Source organism: Pristis pectinata, chromosome 41 (assembly GCF_009764475.1).
Source record: "Pristis pectinata isolate sPriPec2 chromosome 41, sPriPec2.1.pri, whole genome shotgun sequence".
In the NCBI taxonomy this organism is placed as follows: Eukaryota; Metazoa; Chordata; class Chondrichthyes; order Rhinopristiformes; family Pristidae; genus Pristis; species Pristis pectinata.
In genome coordinates, this window is record NC_067444.1 from 5155565 (window position 1) to 5171272 (window position 15708).

General features: G+C 42.4%; 1 protein-coding gene across 8 annotated transcripts in view; it reads right to left on the bottom strand.

The window, feature by feature from the left end:
* Positions 1–216: 216 nt before the first annotated feature.
* LOC127566438 (uncharacterized) overlaps positions 217–15708 on the bottom strand; it is an 85349-nt gene continuing 69857 nt past the window's right edge. For 4 of the 8 annotated variants that reach the window (XR_007955714.1, XR_007955719.1, XR_007955718.1 and 1 more), the window contains 8 exons: positions 12695–12784; positions 11658–11685; positions 11224–11267; positions 9589–9625; positions 9131–9174; positions 6927–6967; positions 5363–6088; positions 217–351 (listed from right to left, as the gene is read on the bottom strand). Coding sequence is in view for 2 of the 8 variants with exons in the window: in XM_052008850.1 (XP_051864810.1) it covers positions 6023–6088; positions 6927–6967; positions 9131–9174; positions 9589–9625; positions 11224–11267; positions 11658–11685; positions 12695–12784 (350 nt within the window). In the remaining 6 variants the exon portion in view is untranslated. Of the gene's footprint in view, positions 352–4328; positions 6089–6926; positions 6968–9130; positions 9175–9588; positions 9626–11223; positions 11268–11657; positions 11686–11708; positions 12008–12694; positions 12785–15708 lie in introns of those variants that run through there. The other 4 variants (XR_007955716.1, XM_052008850.1, XR_007955717.1 and 1 more) reach the window with 4 other exon arrangements.

Here is a 15708-nt window from a genome sequence, read left to right on the forward strand (position 1 = left end):
GTGAAACGAAAGTAAAAATGTTAGTGTGTTAGAATTCAAAAATGTTAAACCTTGAACGTTAACCCCAAAAACTGAGCTCTTCGTGTGTGTGTGACAAAGTCCCAAACTCCAAGTTCAGGAATGGTTCTTAAAGTTCAGTTCCGCAAACCATAAGGTGAAACATGAGTAAGGGCTTCTTCAACAACCACCGTTGTCTGAAGATAAGACTTAGACGTAGAAAAACAGAGAGAGAGAGTAAATACGAAATCCAAATGTTCCACGATGGAACCCAAACGACACCTCAGTGTTTACTCGGTAGTGACTTCCTCACCCCGAAAAGCATCCTAATCGTGGTCGTCCACACACAAATACCTGTTTCCTTCTACAGGTCAGCAACAAAGTGAACTCCACCGGCCTACTTCCAACTTCCATACATGGATTTCAGTGGCAGACACAGTTATAGTTTCTCATCCATCGATAGAGAAAACTAGCAGGCTGGTGTCTCTCTCCCTTCTCTCTCTCTCTCTCTCTCTCTCTCTCTTTCTTCTTCTTCTAACTTCTTCAACAACGTCATTACGTCCTTTTTCTTTTATTGACGTAAGCACGCCACACACACACACACATACACTCTCTCTCTCTCTCTCTCTCTCTCTCTCTCTCTCTCTCTCTCTCTCTCTCTCTCTCTATCTATCTATCTATCTATCTATCTATCTATCTATCTATCTATCTATCTATCTATCTATCTTAAAGGGACATTCACTGAGTCCGTAACACCTCCCACCTAAAAAAAAAATTTCCCAAGAAAAATTTAACCGCGCATAGAGTTAGTAATGTTAATAGTTATCATTCTACACAACTACAGACTATCAGATTAGTACAGATACATGTTTCCCATTTAACATCGGGGAAGACAATCAGCAATCACATTATCTTTGCCTTTCATGTGAGTTATCATGAGATCAAACTCTTGCAAAATTAAACTCCAGTTTAACAGATTTCTGTTCTTGTTTTTGACTCGGCTCAGAAACACCAATGGGTTATGATCTCTATATACAGTCAATGGTTTCTGAGCGGTGCAAACATATACACTGAAATCTTGCAAGGCTAAAACAAGCGACAGTAATTCTTTCTCTATGGTGGAATAATTCTTTTGATGCTCATTAAATTTCTTTGAAAAGTAAGTTACAGGATGGTCAATATCATCAAGGTCACTTTTCTGTAACAACACAGATCCTGCAGCTTCATCACTGGCATCTACTGCTAATGAAAATGGCTTTTCAAAGTCAGGTGATTTGAGCACAGGATGGTAGCATAAAATGGCTTTCAGCTTCACAAATGCTTCTTGACAAGAATCTGTCCAAACAAACTTTACTCACTTCTTCAGAAGATTAGTTAGGGGAAGAGCAATATCAGCAAAATTTTTACAAAATTTTCGATAATATCCAACCATTCCCAAAAAATCTTCTAACAGTCCTCGTACCTGTGGGAATAGGGAACTCAGATATTGCTTGAACTTTTGCCTGAACAGGAGCTTGCTTGCCTTGACCTACAACATAACCAAGATACGTCACAGTGGCATGGCCAAATTCACTTTTAGCCAAGTTAACTGTAAGGTTAGCCTTGGAAAGTCTTTCAAACAACCTTTCTAACACAGAGATGTGATCCTCCCAAGTATCATTCCCGGTCACTAAGTCGTCAATGTAGGCATCTGTATGTTTTAACCCATGAATCACTGAATTAATCATTCTTTGAAATGTTGCCGGAGCATTTTTCCCTCCAAATGGCAAAACATTATATTCATACAATCCAGAAGGGGTTACAAAGGCTGAAATCTCCCTTCCTCTATCTGTTAATGGAACACACCAGTACCCTTTTAATAGGTCAATCTTTGTAAGAAATTTTGCCTTTCCCACTCTGTCTATGCAATCATCCACCCTAGGAATAGGGTAAGCATCTGACTTCGTTACAGCATTCACTTTCCTGTAATCTGTGCAAAATCTAACAGTTCCATCAGGTTTAGGTACAATAACACAGGGCGAACTCCAATTTGAAGTAGAATGTCTAATAATATCATTTTCCACCATGTATTTGATTTCCTGATCAACAAGTTTACTTTTTTCCACATTCATTCGATATGGGTGTTGTTTGATTGGTTTTGCATCCCCAACATCAACATCATGGGTAATTATCGATGTTCTGTTTGGAACATCTGGGAACAGATTTTTGAATTTTAAAATTAATTCTCTCATCTGTTGTTTTTGTGAAACTTGTAAATGGTCCAACTTCGTTTCAAGGTTCTCCAGGATATTTTGGTTTTTTAGTTTCGATGGAACAATATTTGGTCTAAATTGGCCTTCCTCAACATCAACATCAGGCATTCTAGAAACAACCTTCACATCACCCAGCAAGGCCACAACTGAATCTCTTTCATAATAAGGCTTTAGCATGTTTACATGACAGAGTTGTGTTTTCTTACGTCTATCTGGTGTTTTGATTCCATATGTTAAATCAGTCACTCGAGATTCAATAATATAGGGTCCAGAAAAACGAGATTGCAATGGATTATTTTGGCTGGGGAAAAATACCAACACCTTTTGCCCCACTGCAAATGTCCTAGGCCGAGCACGTCTATCAAAATATGTCTTCATTCTTATCTGGCTGGTTTTCAAATTCTCGGTCGCTAGCTGGCAGACTCTCTCCAACCGAGTTTTAAATTTTTGGACATAGTCCAACAGACTCAAATGCACTTCTTCTATCTCCTCACATGAGAGTGCTTTTTCTTTCAATTCTGTCAACTCAGGGTCCTTTGTCTGTTCCACCATAAACTCCTTCCTCGACAAAGACAAATCTTTAAATTCAGGCTCACTTTAAGGATGTTGATCCTCCAGTGAAGACAGAAAAGTCTCAGATAAGGCATCATAATTTTCTTCCTGTTTAGGACTGTCACAAGGAACCACATCAGACTGCACCGGACTGTCTGTCTTGGCTAATTCTTTAGCTCTAGCTCGAGTCACCGCACATGATGGGTAAACAACTGGATCATTCTCAGACTCATCAATCCTTGGTTTGGTCGTTAACCGTACCACAGGAACAATTTCTCCATCCGCAAGGTAATTCCCCAATAACAAAGAAACTCCTTCCACTGGTAACCTAGGTCTTATCCCTATCTCGACTGGTCCTTCTACGAACTTTGACTTTAAAAACACCCTGTGTAAAGGGACAGATATGGTGTCATCTGTAACGCCTCGCACTAGATTTACCTCACCAGTGTCACTTTCTTCACCAAAATTTAAAACACTGTCCAGCAAGAGAGATTGGCAAGCCCCAGTATCTCTAAGAATTTTCACTGGCACCTGGGGTGACCCATCATTCAGTGAAACAAAACCCTCTGATACATAAGAACGGAATTCCTTTCTCACCTCCTCCAACTTTTCCGCTTTTACCTCTTGCAAGGACTGATCTTTAACAGCATCTCCTAAACCTTTTTGATTTTTAATTGCCTGAAAGCAAACATTGGGCACAACTTCCTTCCTTTTCTTCAAAGGGGCACAATTAGATATCACATGGCCAGGTTTCTTACAGTAATAACAAGTACGCTCAACAGGTTTCTCCAGCCCTGGCTTCTTTTCATCCTTCCTTTTTTGATTACCTCCCAATTTAATCTCCGGTTTACCTGGATTGTCCTTGTAACTCTTTTGAAAGGTTTTAGGTTGTCCCCATTTGGATTTATGGGTTAAAGCATAATCATCTGCCAACCTAGCAGTTTCTTGTAAAGTTTCCACTCCATTTTCATTTAAATATGTTGTTAATTCAGCTGGAACACATCTTTTAAAGTCTTCCACTAATATCAATTCTTTCAATTTATCAAAATTCCCATCTACATTTTTAGCCATACACCATCGTTCAAAACATATTCTCTTTCCATTGGCAAATTCCATATGTCTGATCTGCAGATCTCCTCAAGTCTCTAAATTTTTGTCTATAAGCTTCAGGTACCAATTCATAGGCCTTTAACACAGCTTGTTTTACCTTGGTATAAGCAGCTGCATCCTCAACAGACAAAGCAGAATAAGCTTTTTGAGCTTTACCTTTAATCACACTCTGTACCATAAGAGCTAATCCTCCCTTTGGCCAGTTTGAACTCACAGCAACCTTTTCAAAATGTTGGAAATACTGATCAACCTGATCTTCCTCAAAAGAAGGGATAAATCGAACTTCCCTGCTGGCTGAAAAACCATCATCAGAATCAGATTCCAAACTCTTACGCTTCATTTGTAACTCATGCTTCCTCTGTTTCTCCTTCTCCTCACTATCCAGCTCCATCCTCTTCAATTCCATCTGCTTCATTGCTAGATCAGCCTCTATCTTCATCCGAGTTATCTCTCGTTCAGCCTCTAATTTCTTTTGTTCTCGTTCAGCCTCTAATTTCGTTTGCTCTCGTTCAGCCTCTATCTTCAACTGGGTTTGCTCTCGTTCAGCCTCTAATTTCTTTTGTTCTCGTTCAGCTTCTAATTTATTTTGCTCTCGTTCAGCCTCTATCTTGGCCAGCTGCACCTGTGCCTCAGAAATTGCTATTTCACTGCCAGGAAACTGTTTTAACACTTCCTTCTCAAACACCTTCTTTTCCCCATAATCGCCAGCTATCAGTCTCTGAATATCTGCCTTTCTCATAGACTGCTTTACTTCTGTAAGGTTTAGCCTTGTAGCAATCTTTATTAGATCATCCCTTTTGGCCACCACCAATCCCTTTTGGGTTGGTGACTCCAAAAATGCCTTAATATCAATTGCTGCTGGTTTCCACACACACAAGCCAATTAAAAAGAATTTATCAGACCTCCCTCAAAAATCTTTGGATTGAATCCCGAACGAATCTCGTCAATCTGGGGAACGATCCCAGACGACACTCATTAATCTTTGGATTAGATCCCGGACGAGGCCCCAATTTTGTCATGAACCAGCAACAAAAGAAACACGCTGCGCATGATTCAGTGTTAAAAAACTATTTTATTAATCACTACTTATGATCATACGTGAAATAAAAGTAAAAATGTTAGTATGTTAGAATTCAAAAATGTTAAACCTTGAATGCTAACCCCAAAAACTAAACTCTTCGTGTGTGTGTGTGTGACAAAGTCCCAAACTCCAAGTTCAGGAATGGTTCTTAAAGTTCGGTTCCGCAAGCCATAAGGTGAAACATGAGCAAGGGCTTCTTCAACAACCACCGTTGTCTGAAGATAAGATGTAGATGTAGAAAAACATAGAGAGAGTACATACGAAATCCAAATGTTCCACGATGGAACCCAAACGACACTTCAGTGTTTACTCGGTAGTGACTTCCTCACCCCGAAAAGCATCCGAATCGTGGTCGTCCACACACAAATACCTGTTTCCTTCTACAGGTCAGCAACAAAGTGAACTCCACCGGATTACTTCCAACTTCCATACATGGATTTCAGTGGCAGACACAGTTATTGTTTCTCATCCATCGATAGAGAAAACTAGCAGGCTGGTGTCTCTCTCCCTTCTCTCTCTCTCTCTCTTCTCCTTCTTCTTCTAACTTCTTCAACAACGTCATTACGTCCTTTATCTTCTATTGACGTAAGCACGCCCCACGCACGCGTGCACACACACACACACACACACACACACACTATCTTAAAGGGACATTCACGGAGTCCGTAACATCAGTTACATCATTGAATTGCGGGTAGGAATCGAAGGGCCGAGGGGCCTCCACTTGTCCCCACGTGCAGCGTTCCATGTTAAGCAGCGACACAGACTGAAGATCCCCGGTGAACTAATGAATAGAAGATGAAGTCATAATCCGGGAAACTCATGTCAGAGCAGATAGATCGGCCTTGTTGCTGTGACTGAAGAGAAATATCAGGGGAGGTGATGAGGATTTGCTCACTTCACCTCTTCCAGCGTTCATTGCAAGCACGAAATATCACTGGATGAGTTGAAGCAAGCTGAGACTGCTTCGTTCGGCGCCGACTATACCTGTGAGACGGACAGTTCGGATGCGCCGAGGACTGTAAAACTTCTAGGTCTTCACTGCCGCATACACCGTGTCATTTGGGTCGTTCATTTGGGATGTTTCTTGCCGGCCCTGATGTGAACGATTGGAATAGTTAGTCATTCGATGGTCTCTCAATCTACCAAGAGCCGAAAAGAAATTTATCGGCAGGTCAGTCTGTGCAATAAGAGAAGAAAACGAAAGAGTCCCGGTGGAACATTTGTATTGGGCCTATTTGTAGGCTGTTGTCTGAACACGAACGATTACTGGTGAGTACAATATAGCCAGCATTATGTTGTTCTGCTAATATTAAGGAGGTATTGGCCCCTTTCACGTGAATCTGGGAGTTCGCTGCAACTGCTGAATGATCCCACACTAACCGTGCACAAACTCACCATGACAAACGTCCCAACGATTAACCCCAAGGGCATCGGACAAGCTAACATTAGTTGCCTGGTGAACGACGCCGAGAGAAGTATTACAGCCTTAACTGTTTCAGTCGCGCAAAGCATAGAATTGTCTTTTTACTTAAAGATCCCCACGATTTTCCGCAACTTATGGGCAGCGATATTATAACTGGCGGGAATTGTCTGCAAATCCCCGAATGCAAAAATTCGGGCAGGAAACAGCGATTGTCCCAAACCCAGAGGTGTCACAGCCTGACAGGTTACAGAAGCATTGTTCCTAAGGGGGTGACTTATTTATTCGGTTAAAACCAACAAATAACCATTTAACTCCTATCCCCACCTGAACACTCATCCCTCTTAGTCCTTCAGGATTTACTGGATTGAGATAAAACCATGAATATTCTCCTTAAGACCAGGAAGGTCTCTTGGCAAGAGTGGCAATGGACAGATAGTATTTGGACCTTTTTTTCTGGCAGCGAACCATTGAGTTATAAGATTGCATGGAGGACTCGTTTTTAACTCACTTTGCGTTTCTTCGGGAGAGGTTTCATCTTTAGGTCGGCATCTGTGGTACAAATAAGAAAAATGCATCGATCACTAACAGCATTTTAATACTTCCATGACAAAGACAAGACTCTCAGAGAGCAAGTTTTATTTGGTCATGATGTTCTGCTTCGATTGTCAACGACTAAACATCGGTTTTCTATATTTTCATCCGGGCTGGATGAAAACCATCGCCGTCCATCAAGTTGGTCTGGTTCACAGAGTTATCCTGATCAGCCTCTAAGATTTCAGGTAACTCTTCTTCACACATTCTCGACTTCACCCACCACTGCACCACCTCGGCAAACTCCACCCTTCAGTTACATTCCAGGGTAAATTCAAATGGGCGACTGATGCCCCAAAAGGCACATCTTTGGTATGTGGGTGGAAACCAGAACGCCTTGGCAAACGTAGGCGGATACAGCGAGAACGTGCAAAATCTGCGCAGAGAGAACCGGAGTTCAGGATGGAAAACAGACAGCTGAAGTTCTGATGTGGAGGCCTAACCACTACTTCCCGTGACAGCATAACTTTCTGACTGGGATTGATGCAATTCGGTGTGACCTTGTTCAGGGGAGATAGCCTTCAGTTGAAGATCACAAGTAGCCTTGTTTCTGCGCGCCTGATGGTCTGACACCGAGATTGGTAATATTGGTATCGTCATTTGTACCCTTGTTTTCTCATTGCAAAAGCCAATCTTTTCCTATACATGGTCAGTTTAATATGCCACATCCCTTCTATATCAGTCTTAAATGTGCACATGATCTCTTTTCATTTTGTGCATTCCCTCCCCGTGCTGCGGTTTCCTCCGACATCCCAAGGAGTTGTTGCACCTGACTTCCCGAATTTTCATTCCCGCTTAAGTGGGAAATTGAACTCTGGTTGGATCACACTTGGATATTCTGTTCAGTTCTAGTCGCCTTATCATAGCAAGGATGTGGAAGATTTTGGGAGGGCGCAGAGGAGGTTTACCAGGAATCATCAGTAGGATTAAATGTCAGTACAGCATCGTAGGGCGAAGGGCCTTGCTGTGCTGTAATGTTCAATGACCGATGGATCGTAGAGAATGTCTTATGAGGAAAGGTTGAGTGCGCGAGGGCTTTTCTCCTTGGAGAGAAGAAGAATAAGAGGTGACTTGATAGAGGTGTACAAGATGAGAAGAGGCAGAGATCGAGTGGACAGTCAGAGACTTTTTCTTCCTCTGGGCGAAAATGGCTAACACGAGGGGGAATAATTTTAAGGTGATTGGAGGAAGGTATAAGGGGGATGTCAGGGGTAGGTTTTTTACACAGAGAGTGGTGGGTGCGTGGAACGCGCTGCCGGAAGAGCTTTTGTGGGCAGATACATTAGGGACGTTTAAGAGACTCTCAGGAAGGCACGTGGATGATACAAAATGGAGGGCTTGTTGTGGGAGGGACGTGTTAGATAGATATTACAGAAGGATTAAATGTCAGCACAACATCGTGGGCCTAAGGGCCTTGCTGTGTTGTAATATTCAATGTTCTATGTTCTAGTCCACAGGGAATTAGCGGCATTAGGGAGCGAGAATTCGTGGCAGGGAAATAAAATAAAAGGTTGGATGGAACTGATGGGATGATCGGTTGGGATCTGACATGGGGAATAATGGACTCCTTCCCTTTTACAGTTAGTATGGGGTGAAATCAGTCGGGCGAAGACGATGCTTTACAAATCTCGACTCTTCATTTGCACATCAGACTGTAATACCCATGTACCAATGGCGAAAGTAATCTGCAAATGCAGTGAATATTAAATCTAAGATGCTGGAAGCACTCAGCAGGTCGGCAGCATCTGTGGAAAGAGAAACAGATTCAACGTTTCAGCTCATATCCCAATCCCCAGATGCTGCAGGATGGTGCTGAGTATTTCTGGGACTTTCTGCAACGTTCGTTTCTCGAACACAATGCAGTATTGCGTCCAAATTTCACCCCGAGGTTAACTGAGTGACAAGCGCACAACGGCTAACATCTGCAGGGTTTTGGATTGAGATCGTGGACCTGATTTGAGGATCTGGTGTTGAATGCAACTCACAGCAGATTCACAGACGGCGGCGGTACAGAAAAGACGTATTCAATGAGTAAATCCGTATTCTTTCTGATGTTTGAAACAAGTGAAAACAGGCAATAGCCGGTCTGACTTTATATAAGAAAAGCGAAATTACACTTACAGACGACGTTGCCATGAGTTTGCACCTCTGGAGGCGGATCGACCCTTAAAACAACACAAGTCAACATTTTAGTCATCTTTCTTATCTGACAAAGGCTGCAAGGTGTTGAAGTTTGCTGTTAACAGGTTTCAGATTAGTATACTGCATATTACGCAGGAATAGGTGGGCGTGACTTTTAAGGATGCCGAGTGTATTCAAAGCGACATGAGCAGATCAGTGAATATTCGAAGAAAGGCAAATGACATAAACCGCAGAAAATGTGAAGCAATGAACCTTAGTCGAACAAAATAAAATAAAAGAGACTTTTTTTCAAATCATGTAAGATTTAAGGTTATTCCTGTTCAGCCGGACCGGGATGTTAACGAGTTATGAAATGTTTATCAATACGTACTGCAAGCAGTTCTGAATACAAAGATGCCTATAGTTTGCACACAGTTCTGCTGAAAATATGCACTCACCTCATTTCCCCACGGCTTCTGATCTTCTCTGTGACCGCTGCAGATGTAAAACAGAAGTTAAAAGGAAAATGAATGTGTTGTTTTCACAGTGGGAAGCATCTTTGAAAATCTCAAATTTATGCCCCTTGCCGCAAATAAATCTGTCATAAATCGAAGTGTTTCATGAACATGGAAGACTTAGATTAACCCAGAAGAAGGTGTAAACGATGGGTTAAGATAAGAGGTGCATTGCTGAGGCCGAAAAGCGCAATAACACAAATCAAAAGATACTGGGACACTCAGCGTGTCAGGCTGCATCCGCCGAGACAGAAACAATTCCGTTTCCAGAAGAAGATTTTTTTTTCATCCACACTAGGAAAAAGTGAATAAAAGTTCATAGTTTCATAGAAAAGAAGGCCCTGCAGCTCATCGAGTGTATGTCGACCTTTCAGCGCCCTTTACCACCAATTATAATTTATTTTCCCACATTCCCTCTAAGTCTCTCCTGGATTCTACCCCATCATCTACACTTCAGGGACAATTTAGAGTAGCCAAATGACCCAATGCGTTACGCATCAGAGGAGTGAGGGACGAACAGGGCCATCTGAAGGAATCCCACCTGGTCACAATCAGAAAGCGCAAACACCTCGGTAACATCACCGGAAATAATCGAACGTGGGATTTCTAAGGCAGCCATCTGCCAGCTACAGCCTTGTTCATTTTGCTCTATATTATCGTTTGCCATTTTCCAAGATTACACAGAGAGTGGTGGGTGCGTGGAACGCGCTGCCGGAAGAGCCTTTGTGGGCAGATACATTAGGGACGTTTAAGAGACTCTTAGGAAGGCACGTGGATGATACAAAATGGAGGGCTTGTTGTGGGAGGGACGTGCTAAATAGATATTACAGAAGGATTAAATGTCGGCACAACATCTTGGGTCGAAGGGCCTTGTTGTGTTGTAATATTCAATGTTCTATGTTCTAGTCCACAGGGAATTAGTGGCATAAAGGAGCGAGAATTCGTGGCAGGGAGATGAAACAAAAGGTTGGATGGAACTGATGGGCTGATCGATTGGGATCTGACATGGGGAATAATGGACTCCTTCCCTTTTGCAGTAAGTATGGGGTGAAATTAGTCGGGCGAAGACGATGCTTTAGAAATCTCATCTCTTCATTTGCACATCAGACTGTAATACCCATGTACCAATGGGGAAAGTAATCTGCAAATGCAGGGAATATGAAATCTAAGATGCTGGAAGCACTCAGCAGGTCGGCAGCATCTGTGGAAAGAGAAACAGATTTAACGTTTCATCTCAGAGCCCAATCCCCAGATGCTGCAGTGACGTGCTGAGTATTTCTGGGACTTTCTGAAAAGTTCGTTTCCCGAACACAATGCAGTATTGCATCCAAATTTCACCCCGAGGTTAACTGAGCGACAAGCGCACAACTGCTAACGTCTGCAGGGTTTTGGATTGAGATCGTGGACTTGATTTGAGGATTTGGTGTTGAATGCAACTCACAGCAGATTCACAGACGGCGGCTGTACAGAAATGACGTATTCAATGAGTAAATCGGTATTCTTTCTGATGTTTGAAACAAGTGAAACACAGACAATAGCCGGTCTGAATTTCTATAAGAAAAGCGAAATTACACTTACAGACGACGTTGTCATGAGTTTGAACCTCTGGAGGCAGATTGACCCTTGAAACAACACAAGTCAACATTTTAGTCATCTTTATTATCTGACAAATGGTGCAAGGTGTTGAAGTTTGCTGGTAACAGGTTTCAGGTTAGTATACTGCATATTATGCAGGGCGTGATTTTTAAGGTTGCCCAGTGTATTCAAAGCGACATGAGCGGATTAGTGCAAATTACACAAACTGCAGAAAATGTGAAGCAATGAACCTTAGTCGAACAAAATAAAATAAAAGAGATTTGTTTTCCAAATCATGTAAGATTTAAGGTTACTCCTGTTCAGCCGGACCGGAATGTTAACGAGTTATGAAATGTTTATGAATACGTACTGCAAGCAGTTCAGAAAACAAAAATGCCGATTGTTTGCACACAGTTCCGCTGAAAATATGCGCTCACCTCATTTCCCCACGGCTTCTGATCTTCCCTGTGACCGATGCAGATGTGAAACAGAAGTTAAAAGGAAAATGAATGTGTTGTTTACACAGTGGGAACATATTTGCAAATCTGGAATTTATGCCCCTTGCCGCAAATAAAGCTGCCATAAATCGAAGTGTTTCAGGAACATGGAAGACTTAGATTAACCCAGAAGAAGGTGTAAACGATGGGTTAAGATAAGGGGTGAATTGCTGAGGCGAAAAGTCGCAATAACACAGATCAGAAGATACTGGGACACTCAGCGTGTCAGGCAGCATCTGCCGAGAGAGAAAGAATTCCCTTTCCAGAAGAAGATCCTTTTTTCATCCAGACTAGGAAAAAGCGAAAAGTTAGTCATAGTTTCATAGAAAAGAAGGCCCGGCCGCTCATCGAGTGTATATCGACGATTCAGCGCCCTCTACCACCAATTATAATTTATCTTCCCACATTCCCTCTAAGTCTCTCCTGGATTCTACCCCATCATCTACACTTCAGGGACAACTTAGAGTAGCCAAATGACCCGATGAGTTACGCATCAGAGGAATGAGGGAGGAACAGGGCCATCTGGAGGAATCCCACCTGGTCACAATCAGAAAGTGCAAACCCCACGGAAGCATCACCGGAAATAATCGAACGTGGGATTTCTGAGGCAACAATCTGCCAGCTACAGCCTTGTTCATTTTGCTCTATATTATCGTCTGCCATTTTCCAAGATTACATTGCCGAAGACAACATGTTATTTCATGACGAAAAGTCAACTGGTTAACGGGACTGCTTTTCGCCACCTCTGCAAAATTCATACTGAGTGGTATCCGGAGTTGGGGAAACTTTTTTATTCTAAACACCTGCAAAAACTTCTTCAGATTTTAACTTTGATGCTTTCCCTGTAGAAGCCTAATATCTTGTTAATTTTGCCAGAAAATAACCACCCCTTACTGGTGAATTGTTCGTGGGCAGAGGTGAACAAAGCGTGCACCCAGATGCGGTCCCATGGGATTCCCCCGCATGCGTTAACTAACCTTTTTTCCAAATGTAGACGACCAGCAGTGTACTCAGTATGACCAGAGTTAAAACAGCTAAAGGTATAATCCAGGCCAGACCAGAGTTAGCTAAAGGAGAAAGAATGCACAAAATATATCCAGGTTAGCCTGTGCTGTTAATGCTGACAGTTAGACTTTCTATCCAATGGAGCTCAAAAGCTGAGCCAAAAATAACAACATTGATCGCAATCACCCATTTCAAGGTGCAGGGCTTCAACTACAGATTGTAAGATAGAAAGAAAATCCTGAAATATTCCTTATGTGAGCACAAACGTTTGTTCCGGACCCTCTTGTGTCTCAATGTCAACTGTCACAAACCAGCAACAAAAGAAACACACTGAGCATGATTCAGTGTTAAAAACTATTTTATTAATCACTACTTATGATAATACGTAAAATAAAAGTAAAAATGTTAGTATGTTAGAATTCAAAAATGTTAAACCTTGAACGTTAACCCCAAAACTAAACTCGTCGTGTGTGTGTGTGACAAAGTCCAAAACTCCCAGTTCCGGAATGGTTCTTAAAGTTCAGTTCCGCAAGCCATAAGGTGAAACATGAGCAAGGGCTTCTTCAACAACCACCGTTGTCTGAAGATAAGATGTAGATGTAGAAAAACATAGAGAGAGTACATACGAAATCCAAATGTTCCACGATGGAACCCAAACGACACTCCAGTGTTTACTCGGTAGTGACTTCCTCACCCCGAAAAGCATCCGAACCGTGGTCGTCCACACACAAATACCTGTTTCCTTCTACAGGTCAGCAACAAAGTGAACTCCACCGGATTACTTCCAACTTCCATACATGGATTTCAGTGGCAAACACAGTTATAGTTTCTCATCCATCGATAGAGAAAACAAGCAGGCTGGTGTCTCTCTCCCTTCTCTCTCTCTCTCTTCTTCTAACTTCTTCAACAACGTCATTACGTCCTTTATCTTCTATTGACGTAAGCACGCCCCACACACACATACACACAGACTCTCTATCTTAAAGGGACTTTCACTGAGTCCGTAACACAACAAAGTAAGAAGTCATCGTAGAAATGCTTCCAGTTCTGTCTGCTTTGGGCTTTCGCCAGAGAGAGTATCCGAGAAATGCTCACTAACAAGTTACCAAATTATAGATTGCTGCAGAAAATCCCAATCAAAATGTCGTCATTGTACTAAAACTGGGCACTGGGCTTTCAGTATCCTTCTGTGGCTCACACAGGGTTCGGTGACACAAACAGAAAGAAAACGAAATGTTAATTCAAAGATTGCGGGTTATTTGTTGCATTTGAAAGTAAATCGGACAGAGAAAGCGATACATTGAGAGAGAGTCATAGAGAGCGAGGTAGATACAGAGACAGAGAGAAAGAGAGACAGAGCGACAGAGGCAGAGAGAAAGAATGCGAGCAGGTTTACAGTTAAGTATTAGAGTGATGTCAGAAAGAAAAGTTAAAGGTCAAATATTGTATAAAGGTGAATCGTTGTTGGCGTTTAATATATTTTTAAGGCAGTTACCTGTCATACTCTTTTGTGAGCTTTACCTTAGTTTGCCACCTGGAAGGGTTCAGGCTAAATTAGGACAATGTCTGAACGAGAAACCATCCAGCCAAGGATCTTGCTGCTCAGCGCAGTCCTACCTATTCGACATCTATCTTGAGACACTGGAGTAACGGGATACTTTCTCCCTGTATACAAGCTGTCAAGACCCGTGAGTATGTCCTGCATTTTAAAGCGAGCACCTCTCGCTCTTCTAAATTCTATAGATCTCAGACCATTCCCCTCAGTGTCAGCACGTCGGGCGGGGTGGCAGGGAGGGGGAAACGTGGGCAACAACAACTGAAGAATCAGCCTGTGAATATTTGCTGACTCGCTGCGTCAGCTCAACTGACACTCTCAGAGCAGACATTGCCGAAGGTTGAAGGGTCACTTGGCTGAATCGGTCAGCGTCTCTTTGTTTCCACAGATGCTGCCTGACTTCCTCTGTGTTGGCACCGTTTTTAGTTTTTATTTCAGACTCCGCAGCAGGCTTTTCCCCTAATGGTCATGCACCTGAGCGATTTCTTCCCATCTCCGCCCACGCCAACCGATTCAATTGAAGTCATTGGTGATTTGGGTTCGTCTTCGGAAGAATAGTGGATACAGCTATTCATCTCAAAATCTCGCAGTTACGGCGGATGCTGATAGCATCGAAAAGCGGAAAAGAATGCATTGGAAAATTTTGAGAGAAGTGGTCTGATAGGGTCGTAGAGTCACAGGCTTACAGCACAGAAAGAAGCCGCTCGGCTCCCCATGCCAGCCATCAGTTACCCATCCAGAGCATTCGTTTCGCTTCAGCAAAATTCCCCGGTAGCTTTCCATGTCTCAGCGATTCAAGTGTTCATGCAGCTATTTGTTAACCGTTGTGAGATTCATTACCTCCCTCTCACCTTAATTCTCTGCGCTCTGGCTTTCGACCTCTCTCCTCAGGTGAAATGTTTCTAATGTTCTGCCCCATCTCTGTCCTTTATAATTCTGTACACTTGAACTATCTGCCCCCTTCCTCTACTCGAGGAAAACCGTCCATCTCGGTTTTCCGCATTACTGAAACACTCCATCTGGGATAACATCCTGTCAATCTCCTTTCTGACTTCTCCAATAGTTTTGAGACCAGAATTGCATTTAATACTACACCTGCAGACAAACCAGTGTCGTTCCTATTTGCACCATAACCTCCAGTCTCTCATGTTATATTCCCACTGGTTTGCTCTGCTAAATTTCAGTCCTTCCAATATTCATATTGCAGGCATTCAATGATCCGGTGACCGTTATTGCGGATGTGAAAGTGTTATTGTTTGTCAGCCTCTTTAGTTTGAAACTGAAATATAACTAAAAGAAACTGCGAAGTGGGCTCACAGAACAGGACAACAGAACACGGATAAATAAAATCTCATCAGATGTGGAAGCCTCTATGGTTGGAGAAACAGTGTCTGGGACTTCGTCAAGCACAGAAAGATAAACAATATAGTT